General features: G+C 36.8%; 1 protein-coding gene across 19 annotated transcripts in view; it reads right to left on the bottom strand.

Moving 5' to 3' along the window:
* The window catches only part of RALYL (RALY RNA binding protein like), a 711,896-nt gene that overhangs the window by 11,858 nt on the left and 672,529 nt on the right, over window positions 1–27,509 (bottom strand). For 17 of the 19 annotated variants that reach the window (XM_047842032.1, XM_047842035.1, XM_047842023.1 and 14 more), the window contains one exon: window positions 25,692–25,864. The exons of the other annotated variants lie outside the window; for them this stretch is intronic. In XM_047842032.1, coding sequence (XP_047697988.1) covers window positions 25,692–25,864 — 173 coding nt within the window. The remainder of the gene's footprint in view (window positions 1–25,691; window positions 25,865–27,509) is intronic. 19 annotated transcript variants of the gene reach the window in all.

The following is a 27,509-nucleotide window of genomic DNA, read 5'->3' as shown; positions in this document are numbered from 1 at the left end:
GATTTAGAGGTATAAATTAAAAAGCCCTTGGAAATTGTATAGTTAATTCCTGATCATTCAGAATAGCTGGGGGAAAGGCTGTCATGGCTATTTAACAATTCTCATTTAATTAAATTTACTGTATATACCAAACTATTAGAATATAAAAAAAAATAGTTTCAACTTTAAAACTGAGTAAAATTAATCTGAGAGATCAAGGGACATAGTAAAGTGATGACATACTTAAGCTATTATTCTATTTTTTATCACCATATTTGAGAAATATAATTTAAAAAAATCTGAAGGCTTAAAGCTTTGGGATAGTTCCTAGTAATAGTATTACTAGAGTATTATCAAAATACTCTTAGCACTCAAATTAAGCTGGACAGAATAGAATCCTAGATGATTCAGAAGAGATTTCAGAATTTTGTAGTACCTAAAACTGTCATGATCATGAAAAATCCCAGAATTGTAATATAGATAGAAGGAATTAGAAATTGGGCTTTATCTGTTTTATGTGTGACTGATTATGTCATATCCTCTGTAGGTGACTTTTTAAAACTAGGTTTTGGATATCACCTTACTTATCTGTGTTTTCATTTCATTTTTTTTTATTGTAAGAGAGTATAGAATTGAGAAACAGTGTCAGCTATGTGATTCTGTATGGATCAAGATAAACAAGAGCTTGGATCATTTAATTCAATAAATTGATGAAGTAATTCAATATAAGTTGAGTTCTCTCCTAGAAGATTTCTATGGACAAATCATCCCCAAATCAAACTTTTTATTTGAAGAGGTTTTTTCTTTGTAATTAAATTTCTCTAGCAAGTCACACTCAGTGGACCTGAAAGGATGCTGTGACATCATCTGTCCATGAGACTTAACTGTAAAAATGCACGGAAGACTCATGATGACTACACTCTGTTGTGTGCTAAAGAGGAAGGGCCCTGGGTCTCTGGGGCTCTCTGTCGTGTTATCTACACCTGGCGTTATTTTGCTGAGTAAACACCGTGTGGTATTACTTGGCACCTACATATAATGTATGCTACATCTGCACTGCATATCTGAAGCTATAAATTATTTCTATAGCATTTTACAGTCATCTTAATGAAGAGAAGTCTGAGGCACAAGGGAATAAAGTCACTTGCCCAGCGTCTTAATGAAGTGGTAAAAAAAATAAATCCAGCCCAGAATTATATTATTCTGCTCTTACTTGAGGGTCACATTAAGTAAATACTTGATGTGACATAAACATCACAGAATGGACGCCCCATGTCTGCAGGTAGGGCAACATGTTCTCCCAACAAATCTGCCTGTAAACACTTGGGGTGTTGGTGGGAGGTATTAGGGAAACAGTTGCTCAGGTGAAGTTTTAGGCAGAATGCTTCCACTGACTTTATTTGTTTGGGCCTTAGGAGCTGCATTTAGACTAATGGGATTTTGGTGGATAAGTGCTGGGAAGCTGATAGGGCAGGCACCTATGAAACTATTCTAAAAATCTCTGTTTTGCTGCAATAAATATGGGTAAGTGGAAAAGCACAGAGAATTCATTTTTGGGTCATAAAGTATTGCTTTATTTGTATTTACTTGTATATGTGTGCATAGCCATAATACATTTTAAATAAACTTTATTAATTTTTAAGGGTTGATAGACAATGGTATTTTGTGATTAGATTGCTATATCTTTTTGTTGTCTCTCATTTACTGAACCCATTTAGGCTATGAAATGAAATAACCAATTTCATCACTTTATATGCCATAAGAAAGTAACATACCTCACATAGAAAAAAAATCAATTAAATAGCTGCACTTTTCCAACTTAATTTACTTCCAGATATAGTTACTCAATTTATGTTTACAGAGATGGCTTAAATAAAAATGTCCTTGCTTAGCATCAGTACATACAGAGATCAAATGTGGCCACAAATATCAGAAAAGAAAATGGATTTTGTATTTTAAATTTTGAGACCCCTTAAAGTTATGGGTAAAATTTAAGAAAAATTGGACCTGTTTTTGCAGTTATTACTTCTCATATGAATATTCTGAAATTTCAAGCTATTTAAATTCATATTATTATTATTTTTCTTATAGTAAAGGTTAAGAACAATTTTTAAAAACAGACAACATTAAATACTTTTCACAAGAACAAAGATTGTTTTGGGGCGCTTGGGTGGCTCAGTCTGTTAAGCGTCCGACCTCAGGTCATGATCTCGTGGTTTGTGAGTTCGAGCCCCATGTCAGCTCTGTGCTGACAGCTCAGAGCCTGGAGCCCGCTTCAGATTCTGTGACTCTCTCTCCCTCTGCCACTCCCCTGCTCATGCTGTCTCTCACAAAATAAATAAACATTAAAAAAGTTTTAGAAAATTTAAAAAAATTAAAAAGAAAAGAACCAAGATTGTTTCTCTTTAGCACACGGATACATTTCCGAGGAATGCGGTGCAGTCTAGGTGCTGAAAAGGTGAAGGTATGTATGTGATTTAAAAAAGAGCATTTTCAAATTATTAGATGAGTCACTAATTTTTGTGGGAAGGGAAGGTAACAGTTTTTTTGTCTTGAGCTATGAAAGCTATCTTACTTATATATAATAACACATGGCACCTATCACTGTATTTAACTATGAAATGTCTGTATGACTAATTGTGTTTTAGGGTACCTCCACTGTTGTTAGATAATTTCTTTTGAGCTGTTAACTTCTTCCAGCCTCTGGGTTTTACAGGCTCACCAACAAAGTGAAAAAGGTAATTCTTCCTTGCTGATTTAGATGCATATTTATTTATCTTATATTCTTTTTATTTCTCTGATTGCTGAGGCTAGGACTTCCAGTACTATGTTAAATAACAATGGTGAGAGTGGACATCCCTGTCTTGTTCCTGATCATAGAGGAAAAGCTCTCAGTTTTTCCCTATTGAGGATGATATTAGCTGTGGGTGTTTATATACCAATAATGAAACAGTAGAAAGAGAAATCCAGGAATCAATCCCATTAACAATTGCACCAAAAACTAGAAGATACCTAGGAAAAAACCTAATCAAATAGGTAAAGATCTATACTTAGAAAACTATAGAACGCTTCTGAAAGAAATTTAAAATGATACAAAGAAATGTAAAATCATTCCATACCCATGGATAGGTAAACAAACATTGTTAAAATATCTATACTACCTGAAGCAATCTACACATTTAATGCAATCCTTATCAAACTCGCCATTAAAATTTTTCATAGAGCTAGAACAAAGAATCCTAAAATTTATATGCAAGTGCGCACACACACACACACACACACACACACACACAAACAAAACCACTGAATAGCCAAAACAATCTTGAAGGAGAAAAGCAAGAGTCATCACAATTCTGGACTTTAAGCTACTTTGCAAAGCTGTAGTCACGAAGACAGTATGGAACTGGCATAAAAAGGGATACATAGATCAATGAAACAGAATAGAAAATCTGGAAATGAATCCATAACTATATGGACTAATCTTCAACAAAACAGGAAAGTATCCAATGGGGAAAGGGCAGTATTTTCAACAAATGTTGTCAGGAAACCCAGACAGCAACATTTAGAAGAATGAAACTGGGCCACTTTCTTATGTCATACATAAAAGTGAACTCAAAACGGATGAAAGACCTAAATGTGAGACAGGAAACCATCAAAATCCTAGAGGAGAACACAGGCAGTAACCTCCTAAACATTGGCCATAGCAACTTCTTACTAGATATGTCTCCTGAGGCAAGGGAAACAAAAGCAAAAATAAACTATCGAGGGGGAGCACCTGGGTGGCTCAGTCAGTTAAGTGTCTGACTCTTGATTTTGGCTCAGATCATGAGCTCACAGGTTCATGGGTTCGAGCCCTGCAATGGCTAACAGTGCAGAGCCTGCTTGGAATTCTGTCTCTCCCTCTGTCTTTCCCTTTGTTGTTTGCTCTCTATCTCTCTCTCAAAAAAAATAAATAAACTTAAAAAAAATTCTCATCTCCCTCTCCTACTACCCTCTCCTGCTTGCAAGTGCACGTGCTCTATAAATAAATAAATAAATAAATAAATAAATAAATAAATAACTATTGAGACTTCATCATGATAAAAGGCTTCTGCACAGCAAAGGAAACAATGAACAAAACTACAAGGCAACCTTCAGAATGGGAGAAGATATTTGCAAATGACATATTGGATAAAGGGTTAGTATCTAAAATCTGTAAAGAACTTATCAAACTCAACACCCAAAAAAGAAATAATCCAGTTAAGAAATGGGCAGAAGACATGAATAGACACTTTTCCAAAGAAGACCTTCAGATGGTAACAGGCACATGAAAAGATGCTCAACTTCATTCATCATCAGGGAAATACAAATAAAAACTACCAAGAGATACCACCTTACACCTGTCAGAATGGCTAAAATTAGCAACACAGGAAACAACAAGTGTTGGCAAGGATGCAGAGAAAAGGGAACCCTCTTACACTGCTGATGGGAATGCAAACTGGTGCAGTCACTCTGGAAAACAGAGCTCCTCAAAAAGTTAAATATAAAAGCAGGCTATGACTCAGCAATTGCACTACTAGGTATTTACACAAAGTATTTACAGAAATACTAACTCAAAAGGCATATGCACCCTGATGTTTATAGCAGCATTATCAACAATAGCCAAACTATGGAAAGAACCATAGTACCCATCGACTGATGAATGGATAAAGAAGATGTGGTATATATGTACCACATCATAATAAAAAGGATGAATATATATATATATACACACACACATATATATACACATATATATATATATACACGCACCACATATTCTTTATATATATACATATATATATACATACATCTTCATATAAAGAATATATATATATGTATACATATATATATGTATACGTATACATATATATATATATATATATATACATATATATATATAGTGAAATGTTACTCAACCATCAAAAAGAATGAAATCTTGGGGTGTCTGGGTGGCTCAGTCGGTTGAGCGTCCGACTTCGGTTCAGGTCATGATCTCACAGTTTGTGAGTTCGAGCCCTGCGTCAGGCTCTGTGCTGACAGCTCAGAGCCTGGAGCCTGCTTCTGATTCTGTGTCTCCCTCTCTCTCTGCCCCTCCCCTGCTCATGCTCCATCTCTGTCTCTCTCTCTCTCTCTGTCAAAAGTAAACATTTTTAAAAAAAGAATGAAATCTTACCATTTGCAATGATGTAGATGGAGCTAGAGTGTGTTATGCTAAGTGAAATAAGTCAGTCAGAGAAAGACAAAGAACTACCATATGATTTCAATCCTGTGTTCAAAACAGATGAACACAGGAGAAGAGAAAAAAGAGAAAGAGGGAAGCAAACTATAAGAGACTCTTAACTGTAGAGAACCAACTGAGGGATGATGGAAGGATTGAGCAGCAGATGGGCTAAATGGGTGAAGGGCATTACGGAGGGACTTGTTGGGATGAGCCCTGGGTGTTATATGTAAGTGATAAACCACTGAATTCTACACCTGAAACCAACTTTACCATACATGTTAACTAAATAAAATTTAAATAAAAACTTGACTTTAAAAATTAAATAAGTAAATAAATAAATAAATAACAGCATGTGCTAGATAGCAGCAAGGTAAGGGCCAGCAGCGGGTAGTAACCCAGAGGGCCACCTCCTCCTGAGAGTCTCAGGGCTCTGGGGATATACCACATAAAAATGTTCTTTCATTTTTATCACTTCTGAGACATTAAACTCTGTAAAGTTCAAGGTACTTTTCTACTGTAATTTAACAAATCAATTTGCATGCAGGGTTTCTGCCAACTTCAGGTAGAAAATTGTGCAAAGCACATGACTGCAGGAGGGTGACGGCCAATCAGCATATCATCAGAGTTATCATCTCATCAAGCGTGAAGTGCAGGTCAGCACGACTGAGCTCCGTGCTCCCAGAGTGGTGCACAAACTGCTAAAGGCACCCAAGATAGTTAGGTGGGAAGGCGCGTTAAAAACTGACTCACATAGTGAGAAAATTACCCTTCTCAATGTTCTTTCTTCTGGTTTTCTGACTGCATTAATGATAAAGTCTGCTGGGGTAGTTCTTACATTTCTCTCTTTTTTTTAAACAAGATGTATACAGGGGGCGGTATTTGCGCTTGGGGGGCTCAGTTGGTTATGTGTCTGACTCTTGATTTTGGCTCAGGTCATGATATGGTGGTTTGTCAGTTCGAGGCCCACATCGGGCTCTGCACCGACAGTGCAGAGCCTGCTTGGCATTCTCTCTCTCCTCTCTCTCTGCCCTTCCCCTGCTTGTGCTCTCTCTCTCTCGCTCTCTCTCAAAATAAAAAATAAACTTGAAAAAAGTTAAAAAGAAATTACTGAGCTGAATTTAAAAATAAATGTTTTGTCTTTTAATCATATTTACCTTAAATATACTTCCTATTTATGAAAAAGGATACTTGGTTTTTCATTTACTGGAATGAAGTTTAGTGTTAAAGATACATTTACTTTAAGTAAAAAAAAAAGGGAGATATATTTACTTTAAGTAAAAAAAAAGGGAGTCAATTTGATTTAAAAATTAAGTTAAAAATACTACAAGTGGTGTATAAATATGGAAAAAACCATAAAGGTTCAAACAAATTAAAAGTAATAAAATTTGTAAACACTAATATGTGAAAATATCTAAGGGTGGTGGAATCTTACAGACCCTGGGTGAATCTTGATTCTGCCTTTCATTAACAGCATGACCTCGGAGAAATTACTGAGCCTTTCTAAAATCAGTTATTTGTAAAATATCTATCCCTAAATTCATTTTATACAACACAGGAAATTATGTATATGAAAAAACTCAGTGTTGTTCCTGGAAGGTAAAAAGTATTTTTCCCTTCACTCCTTTTTTTTTCAATTTGGAATGAAATAAAAAGCTTCTCTTTCCTTCTGTGTGTATATGTGTATATGTGTATATATGTGTGTGTGTGTGTGTGTGTGTGTGTGTGTGTATACCTTATATCCTATTTTCTCAGCTTTTCTGCTTTTTTAAAGATAGGCTATTTTTCCACATTTTTGAGACAACTAAGGCCCAAAGTGATTTCCCAACTTGTTTAATTCACACAGACTTATATGGCAGGGGTAGTTGTTACTTCCAGTAGACCAGTAGACCACAGACTAGCAAAGTTTGCTTTTATAAACTGTTACTGAACATTATTAAAATGTATTCCTAAAAATGTGGCAAGATAGGAAATATTAAATATGCATAAGGTATCCAGAATACTTATCAGGTTCCAGTTGATAAGAATTCTTATCAGGTTTCCAAAGGGCTGTACTTGCATTTCATCTCAGGCTACCCTGGAGCTGGTGATTTTTCCATGTTCAGAGCTGTTCTAAAGACAGTGAAGGGTTTATAAGGGAAGAGCCTTAACCATGGCTGATAGTGTGGCCTGGTTTGCACCTGTGAGAATTTTAATGTGTGGGGAATCAGCCAGACATAGTCCCTGACTGCTTTGGTCATAAAGGTACACAGTGCAGATGGGTGAGCTGGAAGATGTCTCTGTGCAACTCGAATACTGCCTGGATTAAAACTTTCGTGCATTCCATGAAATGCATTTTTTAAGCAATTAACTTCTGGAATGTGGGGAAAGAATTGTAAAAGGTCAGCATCATTTAAACGATTAATCTCTTTTCCATTGTGATCCTGTCTGTTGAGCTATGAATAAAACTGAAAAAAAAAAGTGCCACTTTTTCCTTTCTTTCAGTTTCTGATTTAATGAAGAGCTTTCATACCTTTTCCCATTTCTCCTTTCGCAGATTATTAGATTCAGTGTAGCTTGAGTAGGTATAACATTAGTTCCATCAGAAATACTGCTGTTAATGACTTTCTTAGCTTGCTCGAGTACAAGTTTCTTGCACTGATATTTATCAAAGAAGGTAGTCTTTTATCTATTCATTGATTTTTATTCTGAAGAGTTTTTAAAGTTCATTATGCTCAGTAACTTTAAAACTAGCTAGGAAAAAAAAAAAGATCTGTAAAGTCCTATGCATATAACACACTTGGTGATGGGTCAGCTGTATTTGGAGCACTAACAAAAATCTGAAACTTGAAAAAAAAATGGTAGTCATTTGGCAGATAAAATGCTCAGTCCACTAAGTTCAACAGCCTCTGGAAAAGGCAATGAGAGATGAGTATCTGTAATTAACTGACCCTTCCCCAAAACATCTATTAATCTATCCCGTAAATATAATGCTGGAGAATTATCTTCTGTAATTTGAATTCTCTTTAAGACTTTGGATGAATGGACAATCTAAGATATAGCTTCTGATATTTTCATATTGAGTGTTACTTGTGCTTAACATTTTATATTTAGAATAAAGAAACATAGCTAAGGGTTCCAATGTTTTCATAGATTCAGTATTATAGAAAATAGAAGTATTACTAACATGCAGATCTGGGAAGAATAAAATGCTAAAAATTTTTTAAAAATTTAGCATTACTATAATGTTAGTGCCAGAAAATTCAAGGAATATATCACTGTTATGTCAGGAATCCTACATCTATTATTTAATAAGATGAATGGATAACTTCTATGTGCATTCTTTGAATATAGAGATAGGTAGGCAAAGTTTAAGACACTAATTTTCACCTGGCTAAACAAATGTGGTGAACACACTCACCTGAGCTGTTTGTGCTTCAGTGTCTGGAGTCTGTACTGACACAATTGTCCATAAAACAGTAAAGAGTGAAAAGGCCCCAGAGAATTTAACAGAATGTGCATCTAATATGCCATGGTGCACAAAGGCAACATTAGAAACCAGGGAGGTAATATAGACAAAGTGTGGCTTAAATTTTATGACCCTTATATTACCATGGTTACAGTGCCATTTTTTATAAATGCCATTTTAACCAGTGCAATTTGTAGAATCTTTATGTCTCCCCCTAAACTGGAAGTAATTCTAGCTAAAATTATTCTTTGAAAGTCAAATGAAGCAAATCTACGTCTACTAGGCAATCAGTGAATTATTTCTTTCTCGTGAGTGGCTTAGAGAAAAATGGAAACATTTTCAAACATAGGTAATCAGCTTTGCTAAGCATATGCAGAAGTACAAGTGTTCATATATTATGGAATTATTTTCTTATAGAAATAAAATTCTTTTGCTTTCTTATTCATTACATTAATTGCTTAAATTATTTTTATTTCTTAAAAACACTGTGCAAATATTAGCATTTTAAAATTTCACATATCAGGTGCCTGGGTGGCTCACTTGATTAAGGGTCCCTATTCTTGATTTCTGCTCAGGTCATGGTCTCACATTTGTGAGATCAAGCCCTGGGTTGGGCTCTGTGCTAGACATGGAGACTGCCTGAGATTTTCTCTCTCCTCCCTCTGCCCCTCCTCACTTTCATGCACCCTCTCTCTTTCTCAAAAAAAAAAAAAAAATAAAATAAAATAAAACTTCACATATTATTTCAGCACTAATTTCCTTAAAGCTAGAAATTTAGAAAGCACTGGTAAACTAGTGGTAGTTAACAAAATTTACTTTTTACTTATATTCCTATTACTTATATACCCTTAATAGGCCCTATATTTAAAATATCATGTCTATTTTCTTCAGTGAATTCCAAATAGACCTTTTAACTGGCAAATTCAAATTTGAACAATGAAGGGGTACTTAACAATGAACAACTGAGTAACAATTAATTTAATATTACAGTCACTGTATTAGCTTTACGGAATATATGCAGATTGAAGAATATGTTTTAGAATATAAATCCTTAACTAGAATGTAAGTTTCCATCTGAGAATGAGGCGCCCTCCACCCCCAAAAGAGGCATTTTCTCTCTTATTCATTGACTTGTAACTAGCACTTAGAATGGTGCCTGAGCATAATAATCACACAATTATAATAATTATAATAATCATTGATAAGTATTTGCTGGTTGCCTGAATAAAAATGGCATGAATGGAAAAACACATATGTAGCTAAACTGTTTCTGTTTAAACTCTTAACATCACTAGGACCCTCCTTGGAGTATTTTTGCTCTTTGGAATTCTAGAATAATTTACAGGAAGAGAAATATTTGTTTACCTCTCAGAATCTTAGAAGAGTTTATTGATTTAATGTTGCTTGGCTAGACAACATCAGAATTGTGGTGTGGATTTTAGCCATCTCGCACAAAAATAGGCTTTCTGAACAAATCATATATGTGGGCTATTTTAAGAACCCTATGTTATTGATATGAATATGTAACATCTTACTCATCCTTAATGGAATTACCTCTTAGGCAGCCAGAATATGACATGTCTACTCCATGGAACTCCCTATATGTGTTTGACTACTTGGATGGGAATCCCTATCCATAAATGATCTAGTCTCTGTATTCAGATCAATTGCGAGGAGACCAAGATCCCATTGGTGAAGATTAGGAGATGGGAGTAGAGTGAGATCTAAAGACTAAACACAAAAATTTAGAATTTGTCAAGTGTGATTATGTATGGCTAAGAAGTGGTAGACCAATCTTCTCTCTAAATGAGGTAATTATGTACCTTCTTTTATTCCTTGCCTAGTTCATTCTTCTTACTATACCTATAGAAATGAAAATAATTTCTTCAAAATTGAAATCAGTGTAACTTTTCTCAGAGATTTCAAATGGTTGTGTCAGGCTACAAACTCCTATACTACAGTTCAACAGAGATTATCTCAAAAGAGTGCCTTGATGTATGACACAGATTGTTAATAAAATATGCTGGGGGTGGTGGTGCCTGGGTGGTTCAGTTGGTTAAGTGTCTGACTCTTGATTTCGGCTCAGGTCATGATCTCACAGTTGTGAGATCAAGCCCTGAGTCGGACTCCACAATGTGGAGCCTGTTTGAGATTCTCTCTCTCTCTCTCTCTCTCTCTCTCTCTCTTTCTCTCTCTCTCTCCCCCTCTGCCCTTCTCCCCCGCTCTGCCCTTCTCCCCTGCTCATGTGCGCTTTCTCTCAAAATAAATAAACTGTAAAAAAATAATAAAATATGCTGAAATTTTAAGACAACAAAAGTTGTAAGGGATGTGTATAAACACTGTAATTTAATCATTTAAATGTTTTCCTTTCAAAGTTATTAAAACTTCCTACAACTGGCACTTCATTAAATTTTGTTACTTGAGGGAAGAGATTAAGTTTGCCATACACATATACTTATAGCAGGGATTTTTATAAACATGATCTTATTTAATCCTTTCAATAACTTGCAAAAACTTCCTTTAACAGATGTTGAAGTAAGCCTCAGGGAGTCAATGATTTGCCTAAGGTCTTGTAGTTATTAAAAGACTTGCCCATCTGAATCTAAAACCCAAATAACCCTTCTGAATTGCTAAACTTACATCTGGCACTTTGTAAGGGTAAATGGAAATGCTTTTCTCCATTTAAAAAGGCAAAAAGACCAACTTATCCTTGGCTTTTTTCTTAGAATGTCTCTTTGGAGGTCCAGTGAATCTAGATCTTTCCCTCTAACCTTTGACATAAAGATAAATCCCATTAGGGGTTTATCTCATTCTCTAATGTTTACAGTGTAGTGATAGCTCCAAGATCATGGGCCAAATAACCTCTAGGTATGTGATAATGTTGAATTTTACCTGAGCCGGAATCTTGAGAAACAGTGAAGGTTAAGAACAACACTCTTTGCTGTTGCCCCAGTCCACCCTTTGTGTGGAAAATGGTTTACTGCAAGGAACCATCCTTCCCCATTTGACTTAGGTAAGACTTATTGATGCCTACTTGTTTACCTATGACACAGTTAGACATAGACCCTCCAAATTCCCATTCTTGGCCTCATAAAAGATTAGCTGAACTGTTTTATCCCTGTGTGATCAATGAGAATAAAATGCTTGTTAATCAAACTTTGGTTAAGCTCCTCTTCTTCCAGGACTCTGAACTTTGGCTCACTATCAGCCTGAGACTGTATACAACCCTTCTGGGCAGGGACCTTCTGGGAAAATAGGCTGGCCCCAGGGTAAAACATTACCTGATATATTATTCAGTTTGTCAACTTTTCACCCCATTTCCCCATATCCTGTTAGCTCTAGCTTTGTTTACTCTCCTCCAGAAAAGGAAAAACCCTTTTAGTTTAACTCTTGAAAAGCTTGCAGAGCTTATGGTCAAGGCTCTTTATTGTACTAGCCCCATCCTCCCTTGCAATGATCTTTTCAAGTAAAGCATTTACTTACTAAATTTATAATTGTTTTTAGTTTGACATATGTAAAAGGTAGCTCTGGATTGGGCTCTGAGACCTCTTAGGAGCTGTACAGGAGATTGTCACGAGGTTCGGCTTTTTGTCTCTAGGGGAAATAACTGTTCTGCTTTGCTGCGTAAAATGCATAAGATTTCATCCTAATGACCAAGACCTTAACATTCTCCCCAGCTTGACTAAACTTTAGATGGGTTTCTTCCAGTCTAGAGGCTCCTGACCTTCATTTTCTTAGAGCATTTATTTTAGAGAACCTACATTTGCAAATTATTTTTCTGCCCCTTTGAGATGTAAATCTTCTCCCAGCTTCTTGCCAGTTTTACAATGTAGGTATTTCTTTCTCAAGGATCTGCAAGCCTTTCCTTTGAAATGTACTCATTGAGGAAGATAGCTCCCCCTATCTCCCAGTCTCTTTGAGAGTGTAGGCACCTAACTTAGACAAGTGACTATTAGCTAACATAGGTGGCCTAATCACCTTGATCAACCTTTGTACTAATGTCTTCTGGTACTTTCCACCAACTCACCCAGGCTTAAAAACTCTGCTGACTTTTGTTTCCAAAGAGTTGAGTTCAGTCTTTCTGTTCCATTGCCATGGTCTTGAATAATGTCTTCTTTACCTGCTTAACTCCATCCAGTGCAATTTTTCTTTGGTATTAACATTGTGATCACTTTAGTCCTACCTTCTCTGCATATAAATCTGTGACTGCTTACTCAAAAATTCTATTTTCTGTTCTATACTGGGAGGAAAGGGCCTTTTTGTTGGCAGGATTGTTTTATTTCTCCACAACTTTCATTACCAGCCTTTGAAATCTGACAGCTTTAATGCTTCAGATTGCACTATTTTCCTCTAGAACATTATGGCATTTCTAGAAAAGTAGCTCTTTTTCCTTGTTTTTGTACATTTAAGCTTATTTTTTGGACTGCCTCTCATTTCTAAGACTTCAGAACCTTTCTATTCACTTCCTTTTTTGTTTGCCTTTTTTGTATAGATACTCTGGGATGGTGAAAATATTTTATTTTGTTTGGATCTATACTCTCGATTTATTACACTGCCTTTTAACATCATTAGAGGTCGTTTGGAAATTACATGTCTACCACAATAGTTCTAACATCTCAAAAGCCCTTAGCTCTAAAGCCTTCGCTTTTGAATTTGCTATTGACCATGATACAGCCCTAGCTGCATTTGGAACCACAACATCTATCATACTCATCTGGGCATAATTTAGTTTTGAATTCTCTGAAGTTTATTTTCTTATGAACTTGTGACTTTCAGCTTTTTGTGTACTTTCTGGGTTTAAAAATTGCAGATTGGGAATGAGAGAGAGGCTTATTTCTTGATTTGTTTTATAACTCGGTGTCCTAGCTTTGCTAACTAAATTCAGGTTACTTCAAATTTGCATTTTTATCACTCACGGGAGGTAATAATACAGAACCACTGAAAACCAACACAACAGTCAATACTGTTGTGTTGACTTTGATATGTTGGTTTTAAGTCTCCTTCTGTTGTTCCTCCTCAGTGACTTTAAGATGCACAGAATGCTGCTTGAATGACCTAGTGACTAAGTTATAATGAAAATGGTTTGCTTCTTTGCTTTGTATAATAATCCTCTAAATCACAGAGGGCATGCATACAAAAGTAATATTTAGAACCCAATCTGATTAGAATACACAATAAAATGTGCTTGAAATAGGAGAAGGCTCATAGTTTGGGTGAATCTGAGGACATATTCCTCTGTTTATCCAATATCCATTAACATTAACATGTGCTAAGCACCATACTAAGGAAAATGACAAAATAAAATAAGCCCTGAGAAATTCACAAATCAATAAGCCAGAAGGAATGGAAATCACTAATTACAATATAGCCAGTTAAGGTTGATGAGATATGTTTGGAGTGTGGTCTAAAGAAAGAAGCAAACTCAAATGTGTCCAGGAAGGTTGGGGGCTTTGTTCAGGGATGGATTCATGAATTGTGACAATAGTCTTGAAGACACAAGATATGTTGATCAGCCAGACAAAGTGAGGAAGAGTATTCAAGTTAGAAGGAATAGCACATACACACAGTATGACGTAGTATGTCAAGGACCATCAAATAATTCAGCATCCCTCTATCTTATCCACCTCATCCATCCTCCTGTGCCTTGTACGATATGCGAGAGGGATACAAAACCAAAAGAGACCATCTGGTCTGCCAGAGGCTTTAAGTTTAGTTGGAGAAAGAGACTTTTTAAAAAGTAATAGCAATGAACTGAGTGTTCTAATAGAAGCCTGCGTGAGCTGTGGAGGACATAGTTAACTCTAACTGGGAATATCAGGAAGGTTTCTAGAGGGCGTCATATTAGAGCTGAGTAATAAAAGTGGATGTTCACCAGTATGAGGAATAGAATGACATTCCAGGAAAGTTAATTCCTGCCCCTAACCCTCACCCTGCAGGCCACCTATGCTCATTTAAATGCAATTTACAATATTGTACTTTTTTGTGCAAAGCATCTTTCACTTGGTGTGATTTCAGTAGTTTGTTCCATTTTGTTGCCGAGTAGTGTTCACTGTATGAATATATAACCACACTTTATATATCCACTTTCTGATTGATGGATTGTTTCTAGTTTTTGGATATTATGAGTAAAACTGCTAAAACATTCTCACACAAGTACTTTCTAGACATATATTTTCATTTCTCTTGAATGCTTAGGAGTTGAACTGCTGCCTCATTATATTGAGTTTTATAAGAAATTGCCAGACATTTCTAAATGGTTATTACATTGTGTCTTCCTAGAGAGTTGGAATGTTCCATATCTTTGCCAATATTTCACTACATCAGTCCATTTAGCTGTTCTGGAAGATGTGCAATATTACCTTTTAGTAGCTTTAATTTGTATTTTCCTGAAGACTAATGATTTTAAGTGAGTTTTCATGTGCTTACTTCTTTGGTGAAGTATCTGTTTGCCCTTCCTTCTTCATATACCATGTGCTCTATCTCAAGGCTTCTCCATTCTGGCTACACATTAAAACATCTTTGGACTTTTGCTTTGGCTCCATCCTGACTCTGATTTAGTTGTATAGCTTGAGGCCCCTGTCACTGGTATTTATAAAAAAGCATGCTTGATGATTCTATGTGCACCCAGGTTTGAAAACCTTATCGCTGTGGTCCAGTGGTTCTCAACTTTCTTAGGTATCAGAATCACCTGGAGGGCTTGTTAAAAACACAGATGGCTGAGATCCACTTCCAGAGTTTCTAATTCAGTGAGTCTGGGTTAGAGTCTGAGAATTTGCTTTTCTGAGAATTGGCATTTCTAACAAGTTTCCACATGATGTGATATTGCTGGTCCTGGAATGACCATGTGAGAACTGCTGCTTTAGCCAAACGAACCAACCCGACTTCTCAATAGACACCAGATTCTTGCAAGCCTTTCTTTGGTATATTCTATTCTCTCTGTTGATGTCCTATCTCTTTGTGTTCCTTGCACACGCTTTTTCATTCTTTAAGAACCAGCATTAATGTCACAACCTTTCTGAAGTCTGCTCAGATTCATTTGCTCTATCATTTGTCTGCTACACTCTACTGTGATGACTCATGTGATAATAGTACTTATCACACTGTTTGGTTAACATCTATTTGTTCTGGCTGCAGTACTTCCCTCGTGTACCCATTGAGGGTGTTATAAGATCAGAAACCACTGCACCTTGTTCTTTGAATCTTTAGCCACGAACAATATCTGGCACATTACCGAGTTTCCACTATTTTATTTAAAATTTTTTTTTTTTTCAACGTTTATTTTTATTTTTGGGACAGAGAGAGACAGAGCATGAACGGGGGAGGGGCAGAGAGAGAAGGAGACACAGAATCGGAAACAGGCTCCAGGCTCTGAGCCATCAGCCCAGAGCCTGACGCGGGGCTCGAACTCACGGACCGCGAGATCGTGACCTGGCTGAAGTCGGACGCTTAACCGACTGCGCCACCCAGGCGCCCCTCCACTATTTTATTTAAAGAATTTTTTTGGTTGTTGTGAGTAGCTGGATAACTAGTAGAAAATGTGACATATAAGGCTTCTCACGTGCTTAAGATTCTTTAAAACTACAATTGACCATCTGTAATTAAATTGGCAGCCAGATCACAGGAGCGTGAGAGCAAATGTACAGCAACAACTCAAATGAAAGCCACATATCATCATAGGTTACAGTTAGCATTATCTTAAAAAAAGAAAAGAAAAGAAAAAGCATAAGAAGGGGACTTGAAAGGAATGACTTTGAATTGAATAAGCCAGCAAGTATAAAATCAAAGAAAAATTTAACAAGATGAAAGCAGAGTATGATTTTTCTCAGCATATTATATTTGTTTCCTGAAGGCTTTCTTATCAAATAAGAAGCTTTTTTTAAAATAAATTGAATCTCCAGAGACTTTAAAAACACAAAGTTCCATATGAGGATTGTTGCTAGAAATGTTGTAATGTTTTATTGAAAGCTTCACTTGCAAAATGAGATGGTAATGATGATGGCAATGATAACAATAGCTGCAATTTACTAGCTCACCGTGTGCCAAAGAACTTTAACTCATGATGTTCATGAGTTATCTCATTTAATCATTACAAGATCCCTATAAGGTAGGTATTATTATCCCAATTTCACAGATGACAAAACAGAGGCTGAGAGAAGTTAAAGAGTTCGTTCAAGGTCAGTATTCAAACCCATTTTTGGGGAGGGTTACCAGATAAATTACAGGAAGCCCAGGTGAATTTGAATTTCAGACAAATAACAAACTGGTTTTTTTTTGTTGTTGTTACAAGTATGCCTTGTGTAATACTTGGGGCATGATTACATTAGAAAATTATTCATTGTTTATTTGAAATTCAAATTTAAGTGGGTGTCCTGTATTCTTATTTGCTAAATCTGAAAACCCTGCTTTATTTCATGCCAGAAAAATTTGCATCAGACCCCTATGTTGCATTGTGCCCTAATTCTCTTATATAAAGTCCATTCCCAATTTACTTACATGAAATTTATAGACCAAACTTCAAACATCAAGGCCCTTTACGATCTGGACTCCACCTTTCTGTTCTTCCATTCAGGGGAGTAACAAGTGTCAAGGCTCTGAGACAGGAGCTGAATGATGTGGGCCTGGAGGCCAGTGTGGCTGCCATGGAATGAGTGGGAGAGAAGTCAGAGCCAGATCAAAGGCTATGGAATGCAGGGCTATGGAGATCACTGTGAGGACACATGTTTCTACTTTGAGTGAGGTAGGCAACTCTTGGGGTGTTTAAAACAGAATGACATGATCTGACTTAAGTTTTTTTTTTTTAATGTTTTATTTTGTTTTGAGAGAGAGTGCAAGCCCAGGAGAGGCACAGAGAGAGGGACAGAGGGTCTGAAGTGGGCTTTGTGCTGATGACAGCAGTGAGCCAGACATGGAGCTTGAACTCAAGTGCAGCAAGATCATGACCTGAGCCGAAGTCAAAGGTTAACCGAATGAGCCACCCAGGCTCCCTGACCTGGCTTAAGTTTTAACAGGAGCATATGGACTGCTGTTTGGAGAATCATGCACAGAAGCAGGGATGTATAGCAGATATTCAGGCAGCAGCAGCTCAAGTGGCTGCTTTTCTTGACGGTGGGTTCAGGCTTCAACCTGTGTGACGCTGTGCTCTGTGTGACAACTTCCAACTCGGAGCTGGGGAGAAGGGCATCATTCTCTCAGCTTTAACATGGAACCTGGTGTTTCATCCTGAGACCTGAAGGGACGCTACTCCAGGAGCACCTTGTGGGTGTTGCATCTTCAGGTGCAGAAGAGGCAGCGCTCTGGGCAGAGAACAATGTTCTCTCACAAGAGGGGACAGCAGAGGCTGTGGCAAGACTGCGCACTGAAGGGGAGAGCAGGTGGTGGACAGGCAGCAGGAGCACATATCATGTGTCTGAGCATAAATGAGGCATTCCTAGGATCTCTTCCACCTCCAACTGGGAGAGACTTGGGGGTGGGAATGGCAAGGTACTACAACTGTTCAGGGGTTCATATGAGGCTGAAGGACTTTTATTATTAGTCCTACTGTGACCTAACTTACAGCATACCTGGATACGCATGGAAAAAAACGGGGTTAGCAAGATTAAATAAATGAAGTTCAAGGGGAAAAGAAAACACAAAGGGAGATGTGAAAGGATACAGTACCCTACAAAAAACCCACAAACACTTGGCAAATTTTTAACTGAATGTCTCTTTTGTGCCAGGCATGTGCTTTTTAGACATTACCTCATTTATTGCTCACAACAATCCTTGGTCTGGCATATATTATTACTAATCCCCTTTTATAGATGAAAAAAGGTTGAGGCCAGTGAGGATACAGGTAAGCAGCTTGTACAAAGTCATGAATTGTTTCTGTCAAACTTCAGGCAGAGTTTGCATGTTTTTTTTTTCTTTTTTTAAAGTAATCTCTATGCCCAATGTGGGGCTCCAACTTATGACCCCGACAACAAGAGTTGCATGCTCTACTGACTGAGTCGGTCAGGCACCCAAGAGTTTGTGTTTTAAAAAAACTTTTTAACATTTATTTATTTATTGAGAGACAGAGAGACAGAACACCAGCAGGGAAGGGGCAGAGAAAGACAGACACAGGATCTGAAACAGGCTCCAGGCTCCCAGCTCTAAGCTATCAGCACAGAGCCCAACACGGGGCTCAAACCCACAAACCGTGAGATCATGATCTGAGCTGAAGTTGGACTCTTAACCGACTGAGCCGCCCAGGTGCCCCAAGAGTTTGTGTGTTTAAAAACAACTAAGCCATCAAGCCTCCTCTGGGGAGGGGTAAAAAGTTTATCCAAAGGAGCCAGGCAGAGTTCTTTAGCTAAAATAAAAATGACTGAAATAAAGAAAGATGCCAAGAAGAGAAAGTCTGAAAATCACTACAAGGAACACTTATTACAGAGACCAAAGCTCCTGAGGAGGCAGGATTCCAGGCTGGAGAGCCAGGATATAGATGTCCACCTGTCACAACTTTTGTCTCCTATCGAGCACTTAGCCATCTCCCATTTCTGTTGAGAAGAGCTGGCCAATTAGCTGTAGTGGCCCTGGTCATTCATACCTCAGCAGTAAGTCACCCAGGCCAGGTCACTTGCAGGACGCATGCACCATGATTGTTCATCTAACCCCTAACTCTGTCCAAATTATGGACTGACAGAATTCAAGACGAAGGTCTCAATGCTGCACTGAAATACAGGTCCAAATCAAACAGGTTAAGTAACCACTTTCTTGCTTCCTTGTGATAAATACCGCTAACTAATTCAGTTGACACTACCTTTGGGAGTGTGTCTTCCAAGTTCTTGCTGGTTCCCTAGCTAGCATTCAGCCCAAATGATGAAAATGAAAAGAGAGAGATGCATGGTTGATAAAAGGGAGCACCCAGTGAAGGATTTCAAAGGAAAAAAATAAAAAGTTTCAAAGAGGAGACATTTTCAGTCTTGTTCATAAAGACTGAAAACATTGATCAGAGTGCTTTATGCATTTCAGTTTTTCAGGGGTGTATCAGAATGCTTGCTTAGAGGTCTCTTCAACTCTCGGGTTCGATTTGTGGTCCAAACCTTCTCCAATGTGCATAGAAATTCAATTCCTTAAAGCCTAGGTGACTTGCTGCTTAATTTAAATTTAATTTGAGTGCTTTGGTAAATGCCGAAAGATGTATTACAACGTAGTACTCAGTGTGCATACCTAAGCATTACACAGTCTAGCTAGGTAATTCTACTGTGGATTCTTACTAGATTTACCTGATTTGATTGTATGTAGTCAGCAGAAGCAAAAGTAATTACAAGTAGATTTCAAAAGAGCTCAAATTCTCTAAAATCCATTTAAATGTTTGGTTTGTCTATAGTTTCCTTCGTGAATTGATGGTTTAGCTTTGTACTTTCAGACCTCAACCTGATAGAAGTACAGATTTCTGGGCTCTTTCCCAGATAATCCATATCAGCATTTTCAGAAAGCACCTTAAGTATTTGGATACAAGTCGACCAAGAACTTTGATTTGGAATACAATGAAGAGCCTCTCTAAGGTCCCTTGTCATATCTGACAGCTGTGTATCGTCCTGGGGTGTATATACATAGAAGCTTGGGTAGAGTTCATTATCAAGGTACTGAGCACTTACTTTTCTATAGTATTTCCATTATGATACAGACTACTTTTATTTTGGATCATGCTATTTTATAAAAAAGGTGATTACAACTTTGGCAGATTTGAAAAAAATAAAAAAGCTTGGAAGATAAACGTCTTATTTGGGAAGTTTCCAGTAGTTTTATAAAAAAATACGTTCATAATCTATCTATCCATCCATCTGTCCACCCACCCACCTACCTACTTATCATATGAAGTATCTAATGTATATTGGATATTAAATATTTATTCTATAAAATGGTCTAGGAACAATGAAGGCTGATTTGAATATTTTTTCTACACATATACTGTTTTTTTCTACACATATTTTTTTCTACAACACATACTGTTGCTGTAATTTGGTACCCTTTGACATAAAGTTCCAATCTTACTCCTGCCAGAAGTCTTTCTGACCACTCCAGCTCTATGTGATTCCCCATTAATAAACTATATCTCTCATGTGGTTTCTTACCATAATATACTGCTTTAAAAAAACCACATCTGTAGCCCTTATCCTCAATTTGTAGACTTCTGGAGGGAAAAATTATGATGGTCCTTCTTTATTCCCATAGCAAAAAACTCTGTGCCATTCATTAGTGTTCAGTCAATAAATATTTGCAAATGGATTTATTCAGAAAGAGGAATACGGTAGTGTGGTAATGTACGTACAATGCATTAATAGAGTTCAATTTTAAATAAATTCAAATATTAATTTCTAAAAATTAATGAAATATATAGGCATAGATGATTATAGAATCACAAATTTTTAGCTTTGGCTGACCTCTCATCAATTATCAAGTACAAGTCTATTATTTTTTACATGAGGAAATTAGATTCTATAAGGCACTAAGCTACTTGAAAAAAAAGGAGCCATTTATGTGAACATTTCATTTCATACATAAAGCAATAGTTTTAGTTACCTTTGCATTTTTTGTAGCACCTCGTTCACACACAATAGGCACCAAATATCAGCTGACTGGATTGCTTCTTGGAAATCAATTTCACTAACTGGATATTTAGAACTGGATGATGAATAGATAGCTCATGCCTTCAACTTCTCACATGCTTCACAAGGGATACCACCACCTACAGCTGCCCTATTAGCTTATTTTGCTGGATCTCCCTTGCCTCAGACAGAATGCTTATTTCCTGTTCATTCCTGATTTTCTTTGAGCACCTGCCTGAGCATGTAGATTCTAGCTCTTCTTTCTGACTCCTACTGTGTATGCTAAAAACCTAATTATATTGTATCCTTGCTGAATCTGTAATAATATCTGCCTTTCTAAAAGAGAATATTTATGCTTTTATTTTCCTTTTTTGGGAGCCATGGATTATTTGGTTCATGTGATCTGGAAAGGAGAAAACAGTGGACACCAGATAGAGCAATTTTCTCTAGAGCAATCACTAGGAGGGACTCCCCAGTCTCCATTTAGATTGCTCATCTTCATTCATTGTTTTCCAAGTCTTGGAACCAAAGTGAGATGCTAGAGAAGGATTTAATTCTTCAGGACCCTAAGCTCCCACTTGTAACACAAGGGTTGAGGGAGAAAACCCTAGCATCTCCAGGCAGCAATAGGTCTAATCAGTTACTTTCTGTGTGTTTAGAGTATAAACCATACACCATGGTTTGGATTTATTCCCTTGGCTGCATGATCAACCCTTGCTCCTTCAGATGTGGTGTTCCTGGAACACAGACTCAGAGTAAAGATCAAACAGAATGGATTTTAGACATATCTGATATAATCTTACTATTTTGCTGATAAGAAAGTTGAGACTCAGAGAAGTTACTTGTTTAAGGTGATTCAGTTGGATTGGATAGTGATAGATCTGGGACTAAAACTGGCCATGCTGCCTCTTTCATGGCTTCTGACATTTGGTAACTGTCTTACTCCTTAACTTCTTTTACTTTATCTGGTATTTGAAGTGATCTCATGCTCAGGTAGATGACTGATTTTGCAGCTGAACCTCGAAGTTCCTTGAAATTTTCATATATGGTGACTTTTCCTCTGAGCCCACTTCCATCACAGTCTCCTATAGATCTTCTTATCTCTGACTTGTCACATGTCTGAAATATCTCAGTCTCCAAGTACAATCATCACTTTTCTCATATGCATTTCATTAAGAGAGTTCAAGCACAAACTATATAAATGTAAGTCAAAGGATGATAATCTCTGGAGAGTGAAGAGAGACAAGCATGACCTCCCTTTAAAGGAATAGGACTATTATTCCCTTTCTGCCTCTGTTTTCTCCTTCTCAACCCTTTCCTGTGTTCCTGTCTTCCTTGCTCAGATTCCCCAACATGATTCATCTAGTTATCTAGTCTTTACTAATGTCCTCAGTGCTCTTTATTTATTGTTTTTTCTTTGCACTTATCTGACAAAAATCCAATTCTGAATATGTTGGCTTTCTCCCTGCTTCTATCAGGGCTGATACAAGTCAATGGAGGAAATCCCACAGCTGGACTGACCAATGTCTCTACAACAGTGTTTCTTAAAGTGTGGTCCCCAGACTGGTAACATCAGTATGATTTGGGAACTTGTTAGAAATGCAAGGCCCAGACTCACTCAGTCTACTGAATCAGAAACTCTTGAAAAGAAATACAACAATATGTATTTTAACAAGTTTCCCAGGTAATCCTGATACACCATAAAGTTCAAAAAATACTACTGAATCAAGTCTTTGTCTTTAACCTCAATTTGCTATTGGTACTAGCTGTTAATCTTTATATGTTTTCTACATCAGTGATCCTCTATGTTTTGCATACTAGCTTCTTTAAATCTCCATTTTTCCTCAAATCTGTGGTCCTGCCTGTCTCTCCCCACTCTCCAGGGATCATCACCCTCTGGCTTATATAGTTTGTGCTTGAACTCCCTTAAACACCTGCCATCAAATCCTCAGACTTACTGCAGTTAGTTTCAGTGCAAGAGTGTTCATTTTCTTTGTGTTGAAGGCCAGCCCATACACCATACCTTTCCCTTCAGCATCAGGAACTTTTTCTCTTCATTCAAGTTTTCTCTCTCCACTGGCATCTTCCACCCAACCTCGGAGCTGTCAGCACAGAGTCTGACCCGGGTCTCGAACTCACGAGCTGCGAGATCATGACCTGAGCCGAAGTTGGATGCTTAACTGACTGAGCCACCCAGGTGCCTGGGGGGTTTTGATTTTAAGTGTCATAAAAAGCCCTGTAGGATTTTAAGCAAGGGAGCAACATTACCTGATATATAGTTTATGAAGATTTTACCTTTCTTGTGTGGAGAATGGAGTGCATGGGCTAAACCAAGAAAATCTGTTCAGCTGTAGTGGAGATGTAACTAAATTTGGGTTATGATTTGGAGGTAGAGTTAATGGGAGAGGATGGAGAGAATCAAAGGTAATCCTAGTCTTTTTGTTTTTAACAACTATGTGGATAATGATGTTGTTAGACTGGAAAGGGATAAGATGACTGGAAAAAAAAAACAAGAATGTTTTGTTCATGTTGAGTTTCAATTGTTTATTGGAGATATATGAGAAGATAGGCATATAAACGCTTGAGTTTAGAATTCTAGGAAGAGATCAGGGATAGAAATATAGATTTAGGAATCTTTGGCCTATAGATGACATTTGAAGCTCTAAGGAATCCTGGGAAAGTATGTAGAAAGAGAATGTAGCCTATGACAAAGTTCTGGGCTACTCTAATATTTAAAATGAGTAGCCACTTGTATGGCTCAGTTGGTTAAGTGTCTGACTCTTGGTTTCAGCTCAGGTCATGATCTCACAGTTTGTGAGTTTGAGCACACATGAGCGTGCACTGACAGTGCACAGCCTGCTTGGGATTTCTCTCTCCCTCTCTTTCTCAAAAAAAAATATATATATTATTAAATAAATATAAAACATATAAATAAATATAAATTAAATATAAATATAAAATATAAATTAAATATAAAATATAAAATAAATAAATATAATTAATTAATTATTAATTAAATATATAAAAAAATATATATCATTAAAGTATGGAGTGAAAATTTCTAACATAAGAAAATGAGAATGAGCAATTGGTAAGGTAGGATATTTTCTTAGAATTCTCCTAATCAATTCTCAGTCAAATTCTGCTGAGAAGTAAATGAGAATAAGGACAGAGAGGTAACGAATGGAAATGGGAACATGGAGGGCTCCAGAGACCCTGGCAAGAGCAGTCACAATAGAATGGTGATATCAAAAGTCTGATTAGAATGGGCTGAGGAAATTAAGTTATTGAATTAGAGTCTGGCCTGAGGAGAAGCTGAAAAAGTTGTTAAGTTCTTCATTCTAGTCCCTCTCAATAGATTTCTGAAATCAAAACCATTCAAAAAGTAACCAAAGCCCTTCAAACTGAGGCAGGCTTTTGGAGAAATAAGGGTGGTTATTAAAGACTCATATTTGAAAAGTTTAAATGAAGGTTCCATGCAATTTAAACAGAACTGGAATGTTAAAAAATCAATACAGAGCTCCATAAATGAAATTACTGACAGAGTGGTTACCATGCCAAAACAACGACCACCATGTCAAAATTAGTTAAGTAACAGTAAGTATTGTTAACAAATTGGAATCTGATATTACCTGGGATAAGTCAAGTTTAATATGATCAGTCCACAGAGATATTTGAGAATTGGCAACACACACACACACATACACACACACACACACACACACACTCACACTTGCCCTCTCATCATTTTTATTAGTCAATCCCTTTAAAATATGAGAGACCACATCTTCATCAGCATAGATTTACCAAGTCCTTGGTGTGAGTATATAGGTAAGGACATCAGAAATGAATAGTATGATTACAACGTTGGGAAAATAAAACACATAAAGAATCAAGTCTTGGCTAAATCCTTAGCTCATAAAAACTGGTTATCAAGCAGCACTAGCACTGATGATGGCAAACTGGCCATATACCAAGGGTCATCTTAGTCTGCAGACTGTAGAAACAACCGTTGGCCATACAACTAGTAAAGACAATTATCATCACTGAGTGATACTATTGAGTGAGACAGGGAGCCATGTATCTTCCAGTAGATGGTCATTCATTGCCAGGATATTATATCCACATGTAGTTCACATATAATTGCACAAATGCAAGATTCCTTTTATGATGGAGCATCCAGAAGAGAGAACCTTTCATTTGGAACTTCAAATATAACTAATCTTATATATAATATTTCAACTGTCCATTAACTTACTCGGTCATATTTTAAGTTGGCAGAAATGTATTGAGCACTTATTATGTGCAAAGCACTGTAGTGATGTTGCCTTACATATATGCATATAAGAAATAAATAAACCCCAGATATTTTATCCTTATTTTAGAATGAATGAGTGGCTGACATGCTGGTGCTGTTACCAAAGTGTGTGAACACCAAATGTTTAGTGCCTACCAGCTCATGACCCCCATCTTCATCGAAGTCCTCCTCTATCCCATCAGTCATCTCTTCTCCATCCGCATCTGGCCCTCCTTCAGCAGGCTCCTCTGTAGAGTGATCTGCATTCTCTGACACACATTCATCTTGGATCAGCTCTATACTCTCTTCCAATTGCTTCTTCTGAGCTTCTGGGGGGGGAGAAAGCAAATGACTACTACCTTGGGTTGCTCATGAGCCATTTGGATAAACCATGAAAAAACAGTCTATGAAAGGGTAAATTCTGTGTGAGGAGGATAAGGTCATATTATGTTCTGGTTGAATTTATTCAGTCATGTAAATTACGTGCCTAATCTGTGTGCATTTTCATGGGAGTATGTTTACTTTTAAATGGAATTAGCAAAAATTAGGAAATCTAGATGATACTAGTATAAAAGAAATAAATATTTACATAAATAGATGGATCTTTCCAGCTATATATATTCTTTTCTAATAGGGATATACTCTTAGAGGAAAAAATATAACAAAAACAGAGGGTAAAAATCACATAAAACATAGAACTTGTTCACTGAACGAGGGAAGATGAAGAAAGCTCATTGACAAGTTCAAAATTAATTGAAAAAGACAAAAATTCCCCAAGGAAAAAAAGTACAAAAGCACATGTGTTGTCTTTCAGACAACTTGTCTATGTGAACAATAATTTGAAATTTTAGAGTCTACATTCTAGACTAGACTAGAGTCTGGCAGATATGGTTAACTGCAGTGGTTACGAATAAAATTCTGGTGTTAGATTTACTAACTTTGTTATGCAAAGCCAAAGTGGTTAACCTTTATTGTGCCTCAGTTTCTTCATCCATATAATTAGGATAACTACTTAACTTCCAGGGTTTGGAATAGTGTTTAGTAGAGTTATTTGCAAATAATAAGTGCTCAACAGATGAAGTTACATTCTACATTAACAGAATTCCCTACAATTACCAGGGTGTGCATGCTCCATTTACAGAAATTCACTCTGATGGGAATTATGCTGACAACATAATAAATATTTCCCCTAGTGGTTGGTTTTCATCTCCTACGAAAATATCAAGAAGCATTGGGTATTGAATAAATAAGATCAGTTACTGTACCTCCTTCTCTTAACTTATTCCCATGTATACATGGCTATCTCAAAAGCTGGGTGATTTTCACTCATTTCGATCACTGTAATATTATCAGATAATTATCCCATTATTTGATTTGAATTTTAAGAGATACTACCTTTTAAGCTTATATAGTTATATTTTTATGGCAAAAAGACAGTTTATAGAGCCAAATAAATTGAGGGGTGTTCATTCCTAGTCTTTTTCAAAATGTGAGTTAAAGAGAAAGTAAGCATTGATATACATATATTTTGACTCAGCACAAATCTTTTCAAATACAAGTAACATGTAAATCAACAAACTGATAAAAATGATGTATAAATAAGCAGGTATCCTCTTCTACAAATTGTTTAAAATTGTAATAGTTACTTGTGTAAATACATGTATTTTTGCAGTTTAATTCTCCAAATAATAACGTTTATGTATTGAAAATAAGGCAGAAGGATAGGGTTGTGCTCTGGTCCTGCTGTCAGAGGACAGCATTCTAGTTCCAACTTAGCTACTTGCCAGTGGAATCATGTGCATTGGGCCTGGCCATTCGGTCAGGTCCTTTAAATGTATTAGGTCAACCTTTCCTCATCTGTATAAAAGCTTTGATTAAAAAAAACCTACCTCTGGGGTTGGCTGTGAGGATTAACAGAGCTTCTATTTTGGAAATGTTTTGCATACTATGAAGGACTACATAAATGTGTACTGT

Source organism: Prionailurus viverrinus, chromosome F2, assembly GCF_022837055.1.
Source record: "Prionailurus viverrinus isolate Anna chromosome F2, UM_Priviv_1.0, whole genome shotgun sequence".
Taxonomy (NCBI): Eukaryota; Metazoa; Chordata; class Mammalia; order Carnivora; family Felidae; genus Prionailurus; species Prionailurus viverrinus.
The sequence above is the reverse complement of the archived record's forward strand: the minus strand, read 5'-3'. Positions and strand labels throughout refer to the sequence as shown.